The sequence below is a fragment of the Sturnira hondurensis genome, unplaced genomic scaffold (genome assembly GCF_014824575.4).
Source record: "Sturnira hondurensis isolate 20B ecotype Veracruz unplaced genomic scaffold, ASM1482457v3 Scaffold0017284, whole genome shotgun sequence".
NCBI classification, from domain to species: Eukaryota; Metazoa; Chordata; class Mammalia; order Chiroptera; family Phyllostomidae; genus Sturnira; species Sturnira hondurensis.
The window spans coordinates 982963-1002300 of NW_028089915.1; the positions used below are offsets into that span (position 1 = coordinate 982963).

At 44.2% G+C, this 19338-nt stretch overlaps 1 protein-coding gene across 4 annotated transcripts; it reads right to left on the reverse strand.

The window, feature by feature from the left end:
- Positions 1 to 962: 962 nt before the first annotated feature.
- Positions 963 to 19081, reverse strand: LOC119001942 (uroplakin-2). Of its 4 annotated transcripts, XM_037067578.1 has the most exons (10): positions 18967 to 19081; positions 18387 to 18521; positions 18060 to 18198; positions 17723 to 17793; positions 3372 to 3446; positions 3238 to 3269; positions 3019 to 3144; positions 2552 to 2775; positions 1500 to 1738; positions 963 to 1043 (listed from the first exon to the last, which is right to left on the reverse strand). In XM_037067578.1, exons 1-10 carry the CDS (start codon positions 19040 to 19042, stop codon positions 1015 to 1017), a joined length of 1146 nt encoding a protein of 381 aa, XP_036923473.1. In that variant the 5' UTR covers positions 19043 to 19081; the 3' UTR covers positions 963 to 1014. The 4 variants fall into 4 exon arrangements, with proteins under 4 accessions (XP_036923473.1, XP_036923472.1, XP_036923474.1 ...); XM_037067577.1 differs by having other exon boundaries at positions 3019 to 3269; XM_037067579.1 differs by lacking the exon at positions 18387 to 18521 and having other exon boundaries at positions 3019 to 3269.
- Positions 19082 to 19338: the final 257 nt, after the last annotated feature.

A 19338-nucleotide genomic window follows, 5' to 3' on the forward strand; every position in this document is an offset into this window, starting at 1 on the left:
AAAGTTCCCTGGCTTGATTCCCAGTCATGGCACATGCCTGGGTTGTGGGCCAGGTACCCAGTGGGGGGTGCATGAGAGGCAACCAACTGGTGTTTCTCTGGCACATTGATGTTTTTCTCCCTCTCTTTCTTCCTTCCCTTCTAACAATAAATAAAAATCTTTAAAAAAAAAGAAAATGATGCAACAAATGCTTTCTGCTAAGTTAAACTCTCAGCTCAGGTCATTATAAATGGCTGAGGTATGAGGATCAATTCTCCAGGGTGAAAAACTGCCCCCTACACTGAGGTCATCTGACATTCCTGGGTCTGACTTCAATGCCCACAATATCCCTTTTAGGCAATCACAGTGCCCTCTAGGGTCAGGGAGAGGCCCTGGCCTATCACTGCTACATTTTTGCTGTGTATTTAGGAATGAATGCACACACTACAGCACAGAGGTGGTGGTGGAAGAGGTGACTAGGTGGGATTTCGTAGTTACCAAAATGTGTGTATCAAGCAAACAAAAAAGGATCTTTCTTCAAAGGTAGAGATTTTGGTCTGGTAGGCCATGGATCATGTTTTTCAGGAATACCACATTTCAGAGACCATAGAGGGGCAGTCAGATTTCCAGTGAGACAGACTACAAAGGATTAAGGGGTAAATAAGTGGACAGGAAATAAAGGCTACTGGGTACTGCTTCTTTGGGCCTTTCTGCAGGGTTGGCTGCTACAAGCTAGCATTTCCCAAGACTATCCTTATAACCCAGAAAAGTGGGATTTGCTCCAGGATCCAAAAGAGGGTTGAGTATTTTCTTCCTTTGAGGAGAGTATGGAATCCCTTTGCTGCACACCAGGAAACTGCCCCATTGTCTCTGGTGCATCCACCAGCTCTGAGGGCATCCCATTTACAACCTCAGAGTTGATTTCTACCTCTACCCCCTCCTCCATCCTCAGAAACCACACATACACACACATACACACATCAGGCTGCTGCAGGTGACTTTAATAAGGCACGGACTGACTCTCACTTCTTGGATTTAAAGGTCAAAGAGGAAGGGCATCACATCTGTAAGAAAAGAGAGTTAAAGGAATTTATCTGCCCTTTGCACTTGCTGTTCCCTAAGCCTGGAATGCCCTGTCATAGCAGATGTTCTTCTCTCATAAGGTCCACAGGCCATGTGGTGTCCAGGAAAAGAAAAAGCCCTTCTTGCACATAACCTCTCAAATCATGCTTCTGACATTCTGTGGTCACCATTTCCTTAAACTGCTAGACTGTGTGTAGGCCCAATTGCTGTTTCTCTATCAACTTCCTGTACCTCAAGTCCCATGACTGTGTGCGGGGTCCCACCTTAGGCAGGCATCACCCAAGGGTGTCAGACTCCTGCTGCCCTCTCCCCTTCCTACATAACATAACCGCCCCCAGGTGTGGCCCAGGGTCCTTCCTTGCACATTAAGCCTTAGGTCTGGATCTTCAGGTCCCCTCCTCTCTGTCCACCTCCCACCATATGACAGGGCCTCACACCTGGCTGGCTCATGCACTGTTGGATACTTTGCAGCTGAGTGGAGGCCAAGGCTTGGGCCTCCTCCTCAAAGCGGCGGTGTCCTTCCTCAGTCAACTTCCAGAGGCAGGATCGAGGCCATGGGCTAGCCCTACCCTGCATGCTGACCGGCACTTTTTCAAAGCTGTCTCGGAAACAGAGATTGTGACGGATGGTATTCTTCCAGCCCTCTGGAGCCGTCCGGAAAAAGGGGAAATGTTGTCTGTGGACAGGGGTGAATGGTAAGGAAAGGCATGGTTTTCTTTGCAGATACTGTATCCTTGAGTATGTTCTCCCCCAGGGGTCAGGAACCATAGCCCTTCTCTCTAGGTGAATGGCAAATTGGCCTAAACTGCTCTTTTGCTGATTGAGCATGTAGCAAAAACTCCACCTGGTTCATTGCTTGTACAAACCTCATCTTTTAAACCCAGTTTACTGCCCCCATTCCTAGGCTCATCATCCTCCCAGGAACCAAGCATAAAGTAGGCCAGCCAACTCCTATAAGAGGAATCCTAGTCAAGGAAGGATACCACTTGTGGATTAATATTCTGAGACTTCTGATATAGGAAAAGGGTCTAAAAACTCCTCATACTCATGTGTACTTGACTACCAAAGCTAAATGTAAATCCCTTCACAATTGGGTACCCTGGGAGTACAGGGAGCTTTGCCACATGGTACAGCCCAAAGGGAAAGCATGGGAAACTAGACTTTATACTAGATAATCTTGAGAAGGAAGGTGGGAGAATTTATCACCCAGGTGAATTTGTGTTTTAAAGAACTAAGATATAAAGAGATTAGACTTTTCTAATGTGAATGGGGGTAGAGGTGGATATCTTTCTGTACATGTGATATGTTGACACACATTCAGGGACAATCCAGAACCAATGCCTGGGAGAGGAAGACTGGGAATACACTTATCCTCTCATCCAGATGGTAAAACTGAGGCAGCAGCCAAGGGTTTGGGCAGATTGGATGATTTCGGAACAAAGACCTTGACCCCCTCCCTTCCCCCTCCTCACAGAGCCCCCGCACATACCGAGTGAAACTGTAGATCTGTTGCACGTTGAGGCCACAGGGGGAACTGTTTCTTAATGCCAGTGCAATTAGGTGGAAGTAATTGAGAGGGGGCCGGGACCAGAGCCTCCCCTCCTGGCTGTTGCCTTGCTGAAGCCGACTCTGGAGGGGGGTCCTTTTGTGAGGGGATGGGAGAGCCACACAGGAGCTGTCATCCTGGTCCTTAGCCTCCTCCTCTTCTGTGAGCTAGAGGAGCACAGAGTCGGAACTGGTCCTGACTCCACAGCCTCTACTCCAGGAGTGCAGTGATAGGAAGGGGTAGTGGTTTAGGGCCACCATCTGGACTGCTCCCCAACCCAAGGGCACAGCTAATGTCTGAACCCATTAACCCGTTGTTATCCCTAAAAAAAATAAAACAAAACAAAAACACAGAACTCTCTGATTCATCATCACTATGCTCTCCCTGCCTATAACCCCAGAAATTCCTACCTCCCAGTTGCTGGGGGAAGAAGCAAACTGCTTCCAAGGGAAAGACTGCTCTCTGGAGGAAGGTGGCAGTGACTCCATGACTCTGGCCTCTGAGCAGTTGGCAAAGTCTTCCTGTTTGGGGGCTGGCTGAGGGCAGGGGAATATGCTCATCAGATCCCCCCCCTTACTAGGTGCTGGGACCTCCAGCTTTCCAGGGGGAAACACAATGTTGGGGTTTACCCACATCCACAGGTTGGGCTCAATATCTGGACCTGTGCAGAGAAAAAATTGTGTTCCATAGCTCACTGGACTTTGGGTGTCCAGACCAGGCCACAAGACCACCCATGTCAGAGAACTCACTCCCCACTACTCACCATCTTTATCAGGTTTGGGTTTTTTCCCTACAGGGAGTTTTGGTGGTTCAATTATATGGAGTTTATAACTGGCAACTGGCAAAAAGAAAGACAAAAGAGAGTCAAAACATCCTAGGATTTCCACTGAGGTGCCAGGAGACTGGTCCTTGAAGTTTCTCTGGGATAGGGCTGTGGGCCCTGCCTGGCGAGTTATGGTACCATATTGCACTAGTTTTCTCCTTACTTCTCTGACCTTCTCATTCACCTCTGCATTCTTCTCTTCTCACACTATTTATACTGTTCCCGAATGATGTCATCAATGCCTGTGGCTTTAGTCACCATCTATAAACTTAAGGCTCTCAAAGATTTATCTCTAGCCCAGACTTCTGCTAGCTATTAATTAGAAATCCCCATAGGTATCTTTGCTTGGCTAACCTACAGGCACTTTGAATGACATTTCTGAAACTAAGCTCCATCTTCCTCTTTAACCTCCTGTATTCCTTTCTCAGCATGTGGCACCACCATCTAACCAGTTTTTCAGGCCACAGACTTGGAAATCATTCTTGACACTTCTCTTTCCCATACAGCCACACCTAATCCATCAGCAAGTCCTACCATCCTAGTCCAAGACATAACCCAAATGGTCTGTTTCTTTAACTCATCATATTGCAATTTTAATGATCTTCTTAAAATGTTAATCCAACCTTGTCAGCGTGCTGTGTAAAACTTTGAGATGGCTTTCCATTGCCCTTGGGCCAAATCTAAAGACACATATTTCTTGAGATAGTCTAAAAGGCCCTGGCTTGTCATCAGTGTTGAGTCATTCCTCCCAGTCTCTTCATCCATCTCCAACAGATCACGATCACATTCTAGATCCTAGGCCTTCCTATAAGCTGTTTCCTTTGCCAGAAACACTTTCTTCTTCCTGTTTTCATGGGTAACTGCTATTTACCCAGCATGTCTCTGTTTAAACATCTCTCTATAGCAGGCCTTTTCTGACCACCTGTCCAAACACTCCCATAGCACCCATGTTATTGTAATTAATAGAGTCTACTGAAATTAACAGAGTCTATCTCCAGGTCTGTCTTGTTCACTGTCTGGCACATGAGAGAAGCTCAACTTAATTGGATGAATGAATTCATAGTGGGCTAAGAGTAATTCAAGTATATATTAGAGCTGTCTGCTTGGCACTATGCTGGCTCCTCAGGGATAAAGGGAACTATTTGTGTCTTCTTCATTGTCCCCATGAGTGTCACCATTTTACAGATGAATCTAGGTTTTTGCTTGGAAAATGATGATATACTTATTGGAGAGCTCAGTAATTAGGAAGGATACCCATTACATTGTTAATGTTCAATACAGTATTCAAAAAAAGAAAAAGTAGCAAGAGATAAAAAGTTGGAAAGAAAAAGGCAAAACTAGCATTATTTACAAAAAAAACCCCCAAAAACGTGGTTAAAGTAGACAGCCACCCAAAACTGATATACAAATTATTAGAACTGATAAGAATCCAGGAAGTTTGCTGGATGTAAGAACAACATACTAATCAATAGTGTTACTCTATAGCAGTGTTAAGGAACTGGAAAATAGCCCTGGCTGGTGTGGCACAGTGGGTTGAGTGCCAGCCTGCGGACTGAAAGGCTGTCAGTTCTGATTCCCAATCAGGGCACAGACCTGGGTTGTAGGCCAGGTCCCTGGTTGGGGGCTTGTGAAAGGCAACTGGTCAATGTTTCTCACATATTCATATTCCTCTTCCTTTCTTTCTTCCTCCCTTCCCCACTCCATAAAAAAAAATCATCTTAAAAAAAAAGAAACTGGAAAATATGAAAAAAGTACTGTTCATAATAGCAATCAAAGTAATAAAGTTTCTAGGGGTTAACCCATCAAAGAATGAACCAGACTTTAGGGAAAAAGATGCAATCATTATTTAAGGACATAAAAGACCTAAATAAACAAAGACATATAGCCCTGGCTGTTGTAGCTCAGTGGATTGAGCACTGGCTGTGAACTAAAGGGTCGCCAGTTCAATTCCCAGTCAGGGCACATGCCTGGGTTGCGGGCCAGGTCCCCAGTGGGGGCCACATGAGAGACAACCACACAATGATGTTTCTCTCCCTCTCTTTCTCCCTCCCTTCCTCTCTCTCTGAAAATAAATAAAATAAAAATCAATAAACTTGATAAAAAACAAAGACATGTGATACATATTATAAAGATGTCAATTACCCTCAAAGTAATCTGTATGTTTTATATAGATATAATAATTATAATAGGTTCTGCATTGTAAAACTCACAAGGAGAAGAAAGCAACTGATAAAAATAGAAAAAAAATTTAACTCATAAAGATCTTAGTTCTCTAACAGATAAATAGCTTCTACATCTCAGTAACTAAAAGGCTACACACCAATAATGGGCAAAGAATACAAATCAGTACTCACAAGGAGAAGAAACCTGAATGACTAACAAGATGCCCAGTCTTACATAAGAACACAATAAAACACATTACATTAAACTGATAAAAATTATAAAAATAGAAAATACCAAGTGTTGGCAAAGATGCAGAAAAAAAATTTTAAGAGGAGAAGGGAAGGAGAGATAGAGGGAGAGAATAGTGGCTGCTTCTCACAGTTGCCCTGACTGGGGACCAAACCCCGCCCCAACCACCGCCCAAACGACTGAGCCACACCAGTCAGGACAGAAGTAGAATTTTTTACTACACAGAAGAACTGACATCAACTGGTTACTGCCACTGTGAAAAATAATCAGGCAGGATTATAATTTACTATATTGTCTACTCCTGGGTATGTATATTCAAGTTAACATAGGAATTTACATATTAATCTTCATTGTTGCTCTCATCTACCAAATTCTTAGTTGCTTCCCTTGACTGGAGGAGTTTAGCTCCTGGCTCACTGTCACTAACACTTCTGTTGTCTTAAGTCTTGGCTATTTCAATACATAGACAATTCTCCAAATAACCTGGCTTCTTGAACTCTTCTCCTCCAAAGATCTTGCCTTCCATTTTACTTTAGATAGTCTCCCTCACTGTCATAACCTGAACCAGTAGCTGCAACCTCTCTAAACCTCATTTTTGTACCACATAAAAACACATCACCTACTATCTTTCTGGTTACCTCCTTCTCAACCTCAACTATCCTTTGATACCACTGATATCACCAATCCATTGATCTGTGGTTTGGGGGTACTTGTTTGCTAGAGTTGGATTTAATCAGGGTTGGTGTTTGGCCCAGCAAGTGCCTCAAAGCCTTATAGAGCAAAAGGATTTGAAGGGTATATGCAAGACAGCAAACATGTTTGACCATGGGATTCCAGGTTAAAGAAAAGAGGACATCCAGTGATTGGGAGCAGTAAAAGGGTGACAGAACCAACAGATTGTTGAGTTCAGCCTCTGTCTGTCTGTCTCCCTCCCTCCTTCTCTGGCAAAGACACCCTCACGCCTTTTCAAGGACAATGTTCCAACAATCCTCTCTTCTCTTTCCCATTAATTTTCTTTTTTCCTTTTTTGGTCTCTATTGGATCATTCTCTCCAGCATTCATATATGCTGCTAATTCTCTCATATTAAAAATGAAAACTTCTGCCCTGTCTCGTGTGGCTCAGGGGACTGAGTGCCGGCCTGCAAACTAAAGGGTTGCTGGTTTGATTGCCAGTCAGGGCACATGCCTGGGTTGCTGGCTGGGTCCCCAGTAGGGGAGCGTGTGAGAGGCAACCACACATCAATGTTTCTTTCCCTCTCTTTTTCCCTTCCTTCATCTCTCTAAAAATAAATAAATAAATAAAATCTTAAAAAAACACATTTCTTTGCCAGGCTACTATCCCACAGTTTTGCTTTCCTTTGAGGCAGAACTCCTTGAAAAAATACGTTTTCTTTATGCCTATATTTTCTGTCTTTACTTCCCCTCCTTCTACTCTTAAACCTATGTCAGTGAGGCTTTCTCTACCACTCAACCAAAACCATATCATCAAGGATCTGTTTTGCTAAATTCAATTGTCAGCACACTTCTTACCAAATCTCTCAGCAACATTCCTCTCATCTGACCACTCCTTCCTTGAATTTCTTTCTTTCTTCCTTCCTTTCTTTACTTTTCTTTGTTTCCTCTCTTTCCTCCTTTCTTGACAGGAGGGAAGGAAGGGAGAGAGGAACAAAAGCATACCCATGAGAGAGAAACATCCATCTGTTGTCTCTTGCATGTCCCCAACTGGGGACCTGGCCTACAACCCAGGCATGTGCCCTGACTGAGAATTGAACCAGCACTAAGCCACATCCACTAAGCCACAATTAAATCCACTAAGCCACACCAGCCAAAGCAAAACACTTTCTTCTTTTCCATGTTCTTGGTTTTGATTCTCAAAGGTCATTTACTCAGTTTTGGCTGGTTATCTCTCTTCTCTCCAATCTCTTTACAATGGAATGCCTCCGAGGTTCACACTTATTCCTTCTCTGTCTTCTCTATTCTCACTCCTTAAATGCCTCTATACCAAAGACTCAAAATCTGTATCTGTAGTCCACATCTCTCTCCAGAACTCCAGATATATATTTACTTGCTTACTTAACATTTTTACTTGGATATCTAAAAAGTATTTCAACTCACCACATCCAGAACATATTTCTTGATTTTCTACCCTAAACCTGTCCTACCAGAAGCTTCTCTCAGTGGAAGGCAACTTCATTCTTCTACTTAGCCAAAAACCATGGAGGAGTCATCCTCTAATGCACGAGCAGCCGAGCACAAGGCCCTCGGACCAAATCTGGCCCTCCACCTTGTTTTATCTGGACTGCTCCCTTGTTTCTACCCTGTGGCAGCACCAAGGTCCTAGCCCCTAGTTAAGGAGTAGTTACATTTATACAGTCCTAAAGTTACATTTGGCCCTTTGAAGGCAACTGCAAGGCTGATATGGTCCCCAATGAAAATGAGTTTGATGCCCCTGCTCTAGTCTCTTTCTTACATCATACGTCCAATCTATCAGCAAATCTAGCTGGTTCTACCTTCCCACCACGTCCTCTGCTACCATCTTGATGGTCCAGTCTAGCATCATTTCTGGTCTGAATTACTATAGTAGCCTTTTAATTAGCCTCCTGGCTTCTAGCCTCCTAGCTTCTTTGTACCCTACAGTATATTCTACAGTGTACCCTCAACACAGCAGCCACAGTGACCCTTTCACAATACAGATCATGCTACATAATTTGCAAGGCCCAATGCAAAATGAAAATCTGAAGCTCCTTGTTCAAAAATTGTTAAAAATCTCAAGACAGTGATAGCAGAGTATTAAATCAAGTATAGCCACCCTAAACAACTATACAGGTCACACACTCAGGAATCTAGTGACTGTATCTCTCCTCTGCTCAAAACCTTTCAACCATGCCATACCTTACTCAGTCAACTCCAATGTCCTTTAAGTAGAAGACAGTTCTTCCTGATCTCTGCTCCACACCCTGTGAACTCTTCTTTGTTGATCTTCATCCAGCCTCACTGGCCTCACTGGCCTCACTGTTCCTCAAATGCTCCAACCACATTCCTTCCCTAGGGTTTTTGCACTGGCTATTCTTGCTGCCTGGGAAACTTTTCCTCTAAATATTATTCATTTGGTTCACTATCTCATCTCCTTAAACCCATTGCTCAAATATTATGTTCCCAATGAAGCCCAGCTTGATGACCCTATTAAAACTGTAGCTGCAACCACCTTACCTGCTCCCTATCCTACTCCTGAGCCCTCCTTACTATGTCCTTTCCCCTGATCTCAGTTATCATCTTATAACACACTAGTAGATAGATTTTTTATGTGGACTTTATATCTGTCCCCAGTGGAATGTAAGCTCGATGACAACTTGCCTAGTTTATTTGGGGGTTTGGGTTTTTTTTTTCTCATTATACATCACGAGTGTGTAGAACAGTGCCTACCAAACTGGAGATGCTCCATGAATATTTCTTGAATCAGTAAAGGTATAGGAATGTTCATCAGCATTACTATGATGCTAAAGAGTGGGGCACTTTAGATCTTCTTTAGTAAGGAGAATTAAAGTGTAAGAGTTAGCATACAATAGTTAACAGTGATGAGCCAGATCTACATTTAGCAATCTGACTGGCTCTCAAAAACAATGTGATCTCTCTCTCTGCCATATAAGGACACAGCAAGAAGAGGACTATCTGCAAACCATGGAGAGAGTCCTCATTGAGGAAAAAAATGTGAGGCAGGGGTGTAAATGAACATTATGTAAATTAAGGTAATGTATAAACATAAAACAATGCTAAACAGTTCTCAAAGATACACATATCTAAAAACATTAACTCGGTTAGGGCAAATACATGGGAGTGTGGAACAGATAGAAGTGGAGTTGGTCACTGAGGGGGTGGGGGGGCGGGGGGGGGGGAACAGTTAATCCAAGCACTTTGCTGGAACATGTGGCAGTAACTTACCAAGAAAGTGGGAGGTGATTACCTCAATTTTCTGCACTTGAGGTCCAAATTTAAAATAAAATTTTAAATGGCCAACCATCTATTCAGCAAATATTGAGCACCTCTAAGGGTCAAACAATGTGTTAGGTGATGGGGACATAGCCACAGTCAAAACTGATTACTTTTTTTTTCAAGAGAAAAATTAGTAAGAAATTAGTGTGCCAAATGGCAAAAGGCAACTTGGAGAAAGGCCCAGAAGAGACCTAGAAGTTACTGGGATGGGGCTGGATGGGTGGCACGGAGCTGAAAGCACCCTGCCAGGTGGGAGGCTCACTGCCCTCCATAGGCTTGCAGTTTAGGTGGGAGGCTCGTTGCTCAGGGACCTGGGGTGGGGGAGGGGGCACCGGCCTTCAGCAAAGGGGGTTGCAGATCTTGAAACTCTGCGCCATCATCCGGGCACTCCTGGGGAGGGGAGGAGGCCGAAAGCTGGGGAACACCCTAGCCTTGTTCCTGCTCCAAAGAGCCCCCATCCCCAATGTCCAACAAGCCCAAACCTCCCCCAGGCCTCTCCACCCCCGCAGTTGCTCACGGTTCTGCTCTGCTAAGGGCAGGTGCGTGGTCGTGAAGGCCAGAAAGCACTCGTTCCCCATGTCCCAGTCCAGCAGTCCCAGGACCTGGCCATGGAGGCTGGCCCAGAAATCGAGGTGTTGGAGTTTCAGGTCCACCTTCAGGAAGAGTAGACCAGCCTAGCAGTGAGTGGGAGAGTCAGAGAGACTGAGGCCAGGCCTATGAGCCACTTCCTCAAATACCAGGGCTCTGATTTAATTAGTTTCCTGTCTCTGAAGGAGTTAGCTTTGACACCTTTAATCCCCTCTGGCCTCAACTCTCAACTAGGAAGTTGAGGTACCTCTCAGGTACCTCTCTAGGAAGTCTTCCCTCGAACCCCTTTGCTTCTGTATCAGGATTTGGGTACCTGAGGGGAAGAGGACCCTCGTCCTCTTCCGATACTACATTTGCACAAACATTTTATTTTATTTAGTAAATTTGTCTAAGGTTTAAGAATGATCCCAAGACAGTATATTAACTTTCTAGAAGTTCTGATTAATTTTAAAGCTTATCCAAGATCGCATCTGCAGTACACCATGGAGATGTGATTAAATGGTGATTGTTTTTAAATTTTGTTTTTAACAATTTCAAATTTACAGAAAAATCCCAAGAATGCTATAAAAAATGCCTGTGTACCTAAATCTTGTAATTCAGTGGTCACACTATTGTCATTTCATCACACTTTAATTTTTCTCCCAGCATATACATAAACATATATTTTTTCTGAGCTGTTTAAGAATAATTTGCAGACATCATGCCTCTTTACCAATTAATACTTCCATTTGTATTTTCTGAAAACAAGGATATTGGCTTATATGAACAGGAAATCAGAAATGAGAAAATTAGTCAAAATCAGAAAACTTAATATTGATTCAAAACTATGTTTAGTGTACAAATCCTACTCAAATTTTACCTATTGTTTCAACAATGTCCTTTACATAAATTTGTTTTCTGGTCTAGGATGCAATTCGAGTTCATGGCTTGCATTTAATTTTCATCTCTTTAGTCTCTTTTAATCTGGAGCAGTTTCTCAACCTTTTAAATCTTTTATAACATTAATATTTTTAAAGAGTACAGGCCATTTATTCTGCAGAATGTCTCTTAGTTAAGGTTTATCTGGTGTTTATGGATTTTTGGCAAGAATACCACAGCAGTGATGTTGTTTCCTTATATCACATGAAGAGGCACATTATGTTAATTTTCTCATTAGTGACATTAACTTCAATCACTTGGTTTAGTGGTATCCACCAGGTTTCTCTACTCTAGTTATCTCTTTTCCCCCTTTCGTAATTAGAAAGTAATTTGGGGGAGATACCTTGATTTAAAATCCTGATCCTCATCAAGTTTGGGCCCATTAATTCTAGCATCTATTTATTATTCCTGCTTGAATCAATCATTACTTTGATGGATATAAAATAATTATTTTTTATCACTGGCTGGTATGGTTTGGTGGATTGGACCATATCACTGGCTGATATGGTTCGGCCTTAGAACTGAAAGGTAGCCATTTTGACTCCCAGTCAGGGCACATGCCTGGGTTGTTGGCGGGGTCCCAAGTTGGGGGAACGCAGCAATGGGTCAATGTATCTCTCCTACAGCAATGATCTCTTCTTCCCTTCCCCACTCTCTAAAAATAAATAAACAACATATTTTTAAAAGTTGGTTATTTAAAAAATATCTTTCTTTTTCTACTTATTAAGTTGGCATTCTACTGTAAGAAAGAGCTTTTCCTTATCCCACATTTGTTTGTTTATCAGTGTGGACTAAAGTGATTCTTATTTTTCTAGGATGGATTATAATTCATTACTATCATTGTTTGTTTTAATTCTCCAGTTATTCCAGATTTGGCCAGTGGATGTGCTGGCCCCCTCTGGTTTCTTTGTGTGTCCTGGGTTCTCCATCAGAGCCCATCCGCCCTGTGCCTTGTTGCTATTGTTCTCCAAGATCAGAAACTTTAAGAGTATCTGGCACATAGGAGACCCTCAATAAATGTTGTTTTAACTATAGTGAAAATAACAGCTTCCTTTTTAAAAGTGTGCTAGAACTCTACCTTTAATGCTATTAATATTTTAATGATATTTTCCCTTATTATAAAAATATGCATGTTTGATGCAGAAAACTTGGACGTATAGAAAGCACAAAGGGAAAAAGTAAAACAAAAATGATTCTTTGTATTAATTAGAGATAACGGTCAATTACATTTTGATGTATATTTTTGCAATCTTTTTCATTAGAGGTGTTTCATTTTTGTTTTATAAAAAATGTTGTAATGCATCCACTTTTCAAATTAATCTACCATTTCACAATATTAATATGATGCAAATCATATATCTGATAATATCCAGAAAATATAAAGAACTCCTACAACTCACACACACACACAAAACCTGTTTAAAAATCGGCAAAGAGCCCTGGCTGGTGTGACTTTGTGGATTGAGTGCTGACCTGAGAACCAAAGGGTCGCTGGCTCGATTCCCAGTCAGGGCACATGCCTGGGTTATGGGCCACATCCCCAGTAAGGGGTGCGCAGGGGGCAATCACACATTGATGTTTCTCTCCCTCTTTTCCCCTCTCTCTAAAAATAAATAAAATCTTTCTAAAAAATGGGCAAATGTCTATTCATAAATAGACATTTTTTCAAAGAAGATATACAAATGTTTAGTAAGCACATAAAAAGATGTTCAACATCACTAATCAGTAGATCATTTGAAAAGTGCAAATTAAAACCACAATGAGCCCTGCCAGTGTGGCTCAGTTGGTTCAGCATCATCTAGTAAACCAGAAGGTTGTGTGTTTAATTCCAGGTCAGGGCACATACCTGGGCTGCACAGGAGGCACCTGACTGATGTCTCTCTCTCTCTCTCTCTCTCTCTCTCCTTTCCCCACTCTCTAAACTCAATGAGCACATCCTTGGGTGAGGATGAAAAAGAAAACCCACAATGAAATGCCACTTCACATCTGTTGGGTTGGCTATACTGAAAATAAACAAACAAAACACAGGAAATAACACATGTTGACTAGGATGCGGAGAAATTAGAACCCTTGTGCATTGCTGGTAAGAATGTAAAATGGTGCACTCTCTGTGGAAGACAGTATGGTGACTCCTTAAAAAATTAAACATGTGATCCAGCCATTCCACCTCTGGGTATATACCCAAAAGAATTGAAAGTACAACCTGGCTGGTGTAGCTCAGTGGACTGAGCGCAGGCCTGCAAACCAAAGGATTGCGGTTCGATTCCCAGTCAGGGCACATGCCTGGGTTGCAGGCCAGTTCCCAGCAGGGGACACACGAGAGGCAACCATACATTGATATTTTCTTACCTCCCTCTTTCCCTTCCCCTCTAAAGATAAATAAATAAAATCTTTTAAAAAAAGAATTGAAAGCACAGATATGAATACATATTTGTACACACATGTTCATAGCAGCATTATTCACAATAACTAAAAGGTGGAAACAAAAAAAAATGTCCATCAACAGGTGAATGGACAAACAAGATATGGCTTATACATATATACAATGGAAAATTATTCATTCTTAAAAAGGAATAAAATTCTGATGCATGCTATAACATGCATGAACCTTGAAAACACTATGCTGAGTGAAATAAACCAGATACAAAAGGAGAAATGTTGTATGACTTCATTTTTGTGATATACCAAGAATAGCCAAATTCATAGAGACATAAAGTAGAATGTGATTGGCAGGGATGGGGAGGAGGGAATGGGGAGTTCTAGTTTAATGCATATAGAATTTCTGTTTGGGATGATGTGAAAGTTCTGGACGTGGATAGCACAACAGTATGAGTGCACTTAATGCTACTGAACTATACACTCAACAGTGGTTACAATAGTAAATTTTATGTTTATTTTACCATAGTTAAAAATTATTTATGTCAGTAATTTCCAAACTCTGCTGTTCACTGGAATCTGGAATCTCTAAAAAACACCAGTGCCTGGATCCAGCCCCTAGTCATTCTGTTTCTGGGATGGGATATGGCCTGGGAATTGGGGTTTTATTTATTTATTTTTAAATATTTATGTATTTATTTTAGAGAGAGAAGAAGGGAGGAAGAAACAATAACTTTTTGTTCTACTTATGCCTTCACTGGTTGATCCTTATACATGCCCTGGTGCCTTCAGCCTGCAACCTTGCCATATCTGGACGAAGCTATGCCATATCTGGCATAGCTCTAACCAACTGAGCTACCTGGCAAGAGCCTAGGCTTTAGGGGTTAAAAAGCCCCCTATCAGGGTGTCCAACCTTTTGGTGCCTCTGGGCCACCCTAGAAGAAGAATTGTCTTGGGTCACACATTAAATATGCGAACACTAATGGAAACTGATGAGCAAAAAAAAAAAAGTTTTAAGTAAATTTATGATTTTGTGTTGGGCCACATTCTCAGCCATCCTGGGTCGCATGTGGCTCATGGGCCACGGGTTGGACACCCATGCTTAGATGATTTTAATGTGCAGCACTTCCCACAACACAGGCGTGCTAGACTCCCAAGCCTTCCCTGGCTGGGGCAGGTAGTGGGGGAGGCAGAGCCAAACCATTCTCTAGGCATGGCAGGCTCTCCCAGTCCTTCTCCTGAGGGACCTTGGGCCTCAGCTGTTAAGCCTACCCAAACAACGAAAGGTCCCAATGTTCACCTCCTCTCATTTTTTGTAGTACTAATCACAGCTGTTTAATGCACTTGTTCACATTTTTGGGAGTCTCTCTTTCACTAAATTCCATGTAAGTTTCATGAGGGAGGAGCAATGTCTTTCACAATTTATTCCTAGCACCTTCATATAAAAAATGCTCAGTTAATATTTGTGGAGTGAATAAGTATTTTTTTCCTTTTCCTCCATTGTCTTTTTTGGTGCTTTTCTGGCCCCTTCCTTTTCTATAAGGGCTTGTTTATTTGTTAGTGTGTTCACTTTTTCAAGGAGTATTTATTGAGTACTATGCACTATGTCCCAGGCCCCGTGGAACAGAGGCACCGTTGCCTTGTGAGCAAAGCAACTGCTCTCAAGTAATGTACAGTCTGGTGGAGGAGACAATTGAATAATTATATAAATATATAATTTTAAGCCATAGTAGTGCTATGAAAGATAGTCTAGGAACATCCAATCTAATGGAGAGATGTGAGGGAAGGCTTCCTTGAAGAAGCTGAATTAACTATGCAAATAGGAGTAGGGGGTGGGTCAGTTTTAAGAGCAGGCCAGGGCAATGAAATTGTGTGTGCAAAGGCCCTGAGGTGAGAGGAACAACAGAGCATTGGAGGGAACAGGATGAGAGCTGAGAGACAGTTAGCAGAGAGATCAGGGCTGGTTTTGAAGGTCACCTCAAAGATTTTAGTCTTTACTTTCAGAACAATGCAAAGATCACTGACTGTTATAAAGAATATACATTAAAGAGGACCAAAGTGAATGAGGGTGACTATTGCTCTTTTCCTTTAAAGTCTGGTAAAGTTACCAGACTTTACCACTCTTGTCCCTCTCCACCCGGGGTTATTCTACTTCTCCTCTCTCCTTCTGGAGCCCCTTGAGCCTATTCTCCACTCCACTCCCCAGTACCCTGTCCTTTGGTCTCATCCTGGTGGCACTCTGTCTTTCCCTAGTCAGAACCTCTAATCTTTTCCCCAACACTTCCTCTTGCTCTGCCGGCAGGTGTTCCCCTCACACTCATAGTCTCTATGACTTCAAGGTCCCTGCATGGTGCACTAGCCCGGTTGGGTGGCCTGCTGTGGGGGATGCAAAAACCCACAGCCCCGGGTATGGGTCTGAGAACTCTGACTCCTGGGTTCTTTTCTCATCTGTCCCCTTCCTGCCTCCTGGGAAAAGCAAGTCTGGCGATATGTGGGGGGGGGGGGGGGCGCGGGGACTAGGAGTGCCTAGCAGCCTGGATACAGAATCTATAGCTTCAGGCTAAAGTGAGCCCTCAGAAGGGAAACACAAACAGCAAGGTGACATCTAACTTTATTGTAAGAACTTAGGTCACTAGGTCGGGGGTGGGGGTGTTGAATTGTCATTGGGGACAATTAAAGAGGTGAAATGGTAGGAAAATCAATTCTGACAGGAGTGGGGTGAGGGAAATAATAGAGAGAGTTGAGTGAAAGTGAGGCCTTAGGGGATGAGGAGAGGAACAGAGGAAGGAAAGTGAGGGGAGGTGAAGGCACCTAAGGAGCCAAAGACTGGTGCTTGAGGACAGGAATAGGCAGTTTTTTAAAAGAGAGATGGCTGGAGCAAAAGGCAAAGCTCTGGGCTGGAAAGACAGATGGTGCCCTGGACCTCCTGGAGGAACCCTCCACCCAGTGCAGGTCTCACTTTCGGGCACCCAGTGCCAGGGCTATGATGAAGCCCAGAACCAGCAGGAACATAGCAACAGAGAGCAGCACTGTGATGACCACCATGCCCCCTGTCCGGGCCATTCTCAGCCCAATGGATTCCACCTTCCTTCCTGTCAGAAGAGAAAGTAGGGAGTTCTTTATGGGCAGGAGTGGCTTTGTCCTGCCTGGGCACTCATCCAAGTCCCTCATCCAGCCATCCAGTTATCCTTTCATCTATTTATTTATCCAACCTTCCAATAAATCATCCAAAGAATCCAGACACCATCAAATAAACATTCATGAAGCATGTCCTAGGCCACTCACTCTGGATACAAAAATTATTCGGATACAGTCCCTACCCATAAAGAGCCTTTAGTTTAGCAGTGCAGCAAGATGAGTCAACGGATAGTTAAAATGACAAGGACTGCTCTGGCTGCTGTGGCTCAGTGGATTGAGCACTTGTTCTGCGAATTCAAAGGTCGCTGGTTTGAGTCCCACTCAGGACATATGCCTGGGCTGCAGGTTCCCAGGTGTCCTGGGAACCATGTGAAGGTTCCCAGTTGGGGATGTGTAAGAGGCAACCACATATTGATGTTTCTCTCTCCCTTTCTCCCTCCCTTCCCCTCTCTCTAAAAATAAATAAAATAGGGCCCTGGCTGGTGTAGCTCAGTGGGTTGAGCACAGGCCTGCGAACCAGAGGATCATGGTTTGATTCCCAGTCAGGGCACATGTCTGGGTTGCAGGCCAGATCCCAGCAGGGGATGCACGAAAGGCAACCATACATTGATGTTTCTCTCCCTCTCTCCTTCCCCTCTAAAGATAAATAAATAAAATCTTTAAAAAAAAAGACTGAAAGGGACTTTAAAAAATAAAAAATAAAAATAAATAAAATAAAATCTTTTAAAAAATGCCAAGGGCTCAGTGCTAGGACAGTTGAAAGCCAAGGGGCTAAGGGAGTGCAAGGAGGGGCATCTGGGGGATGGGTGGAAAGGGCCAGAGAAGATTCTGTGGGCCTTGAGATGTGAAAGGGAGTGGATATTACTTACGAGGAAGTGTGGAAAATGGGGTCTCTCTGCTGGACTCAGTGGATGTCCCCTTCTTCACTAGGTAGGAAATGCTTTTGTGGTGGGGTTTGGAAGACATAGAAGAATGCTCAGTGAGTATCTGAGACATGGGGGAAAAGGGAGCCCAGCCCCCACCTCCCACAACTGTGCCTCCATTGTGCCTTCCCCCCAGGAGATGCCCATTCTTGACCTCTGTAGGTGTGCCCGTGCTCTTTTCCCCATGGTGACCACATCCCACCACTACCACCAAATGTCAGGACCCAGCTTCTCTTCCTGTTCCCCCTCCCACAGGTGCTCCAGGCCTGGGTCTAGTACCTACTAGTATTTGGTTCCTGGAACGAGGTTTGTCACTTGGTATGCACTGAGCCGAGTGACCGTGAAGCCAGCCCCACCGTCCACCACACTCACCAGCTCTCTTCGCCCCCGGCATGGAGGCACCACAAAGCTAGATTTCACCACTGAGCAGGAAATTAGGAGTGAAAGTTAGGGTTTGGAGGCCCCAAGTTTTTGGATGCCCCAAGGAGAAGGAGCAGTATTTATAGTTCTGGCCCAGCAATGGGATTGACAGGAAGGCATGCATGGGAGAAGGGATGCTTGGGATGTCCTGGGAAGGGACTAGGGGCAGCCTTGGGAATGGGTAGCAGACCTTTGCTATCATTGGCTCTCCGGACCATCAGTGTGGCATTACCCCCTGTGAGGTGGCAGGGGGGTAAGGCCACTAGCAGGCTCTCCGTTAGTGCTGGGGACAGCAGACCAGAGAGGCTTGAGATGTTGAATACAGCTGGGGGAGCCAAGAGGAAGTGAAATGGGAGAGGGGAATTCAGTTCTCCTCCACCATCAGATCCAGCCCCAGACCCATTTCAGAATGGGCCCAGTTGTAGTGTCCTCTGTAGTCCACTGGCAGAACACAAGCCCTTTCTGGTCTTACCAACAGGTGGCAGGCTTGGGCTGCAGAAGCTGGATACTCTTTATCAATCCTCCAGATCCTGTGTGCCCAACCTTACCCTTACCCACAGCCTGGGCCCTTTCCCACACTTCTCTGCCTCCTGGGCTGGAAGAGGACTGGGAGTATGCTCTCAGCTCAGTGACTGATGTCTGGTCACTACCATTGCCAGTCCCCCACCCCCAACTGGTCAGATGAGCTCCTCTTTTAGAGCCCTGGAAGGCACAGGAGGGCACAGTGCCTCCAGTCCAGACCCCAGACCCTCCCCAGAAATGGCAGAGACCTGCAGACCCTGGGGCCAGAACAGCCAGCAGAATCAGGATCAAGGGCAAGATCTGGATGAGTAGCAGGGATGCCATAGCTGGGCTGGGAGCTGGAAAGGATGCTGACAGGCTGCGGCTTCCTGAGGCAAGTGAGTCCCTGCCCCTGGGGTGGCTGGTTTTGTCCTGAGGGTGGGAGGGGCTGGAGAGGAATCTTGTCCAACCTGTCCCTTGGGTTCTACAGCCTGGGGTGGGGCGGGGGGGGGTGGGGGGAACGGGAGTGGGGTGGGGACAGACAAGTTTTTCAGGATGGGGAGCTGGCCCTTAGGCCAGGTATAGGAACATTGGCTGGATCTTGGTGGCTAATCGACTGCAGAGTGGCATGGTAACTAAGT

Coding starts and splice junctions, on each gene's coding strand:
- LOC119001942 (XM_037067577.1), bottom strand. CDS start 19,042: ATGGCATCCCTGCTACTCATCCAGATCTTGCCCTTGATCCTGATTCTG. Junction 18,522..18,966: donor TCTGGCCCCAGGGTCTGCAG/GTCTCTGCCATT, acceptor TGGCTCCCCCAG/CTGTATTCAACATCTCAAGC. Junction 1,739..2,551: donor CAGATCTACAGTTTCACTCG/GTATGTGCGGGG, acceptor CCCTGTCCACAG/ACAACATTTCCCCTTTTTCC.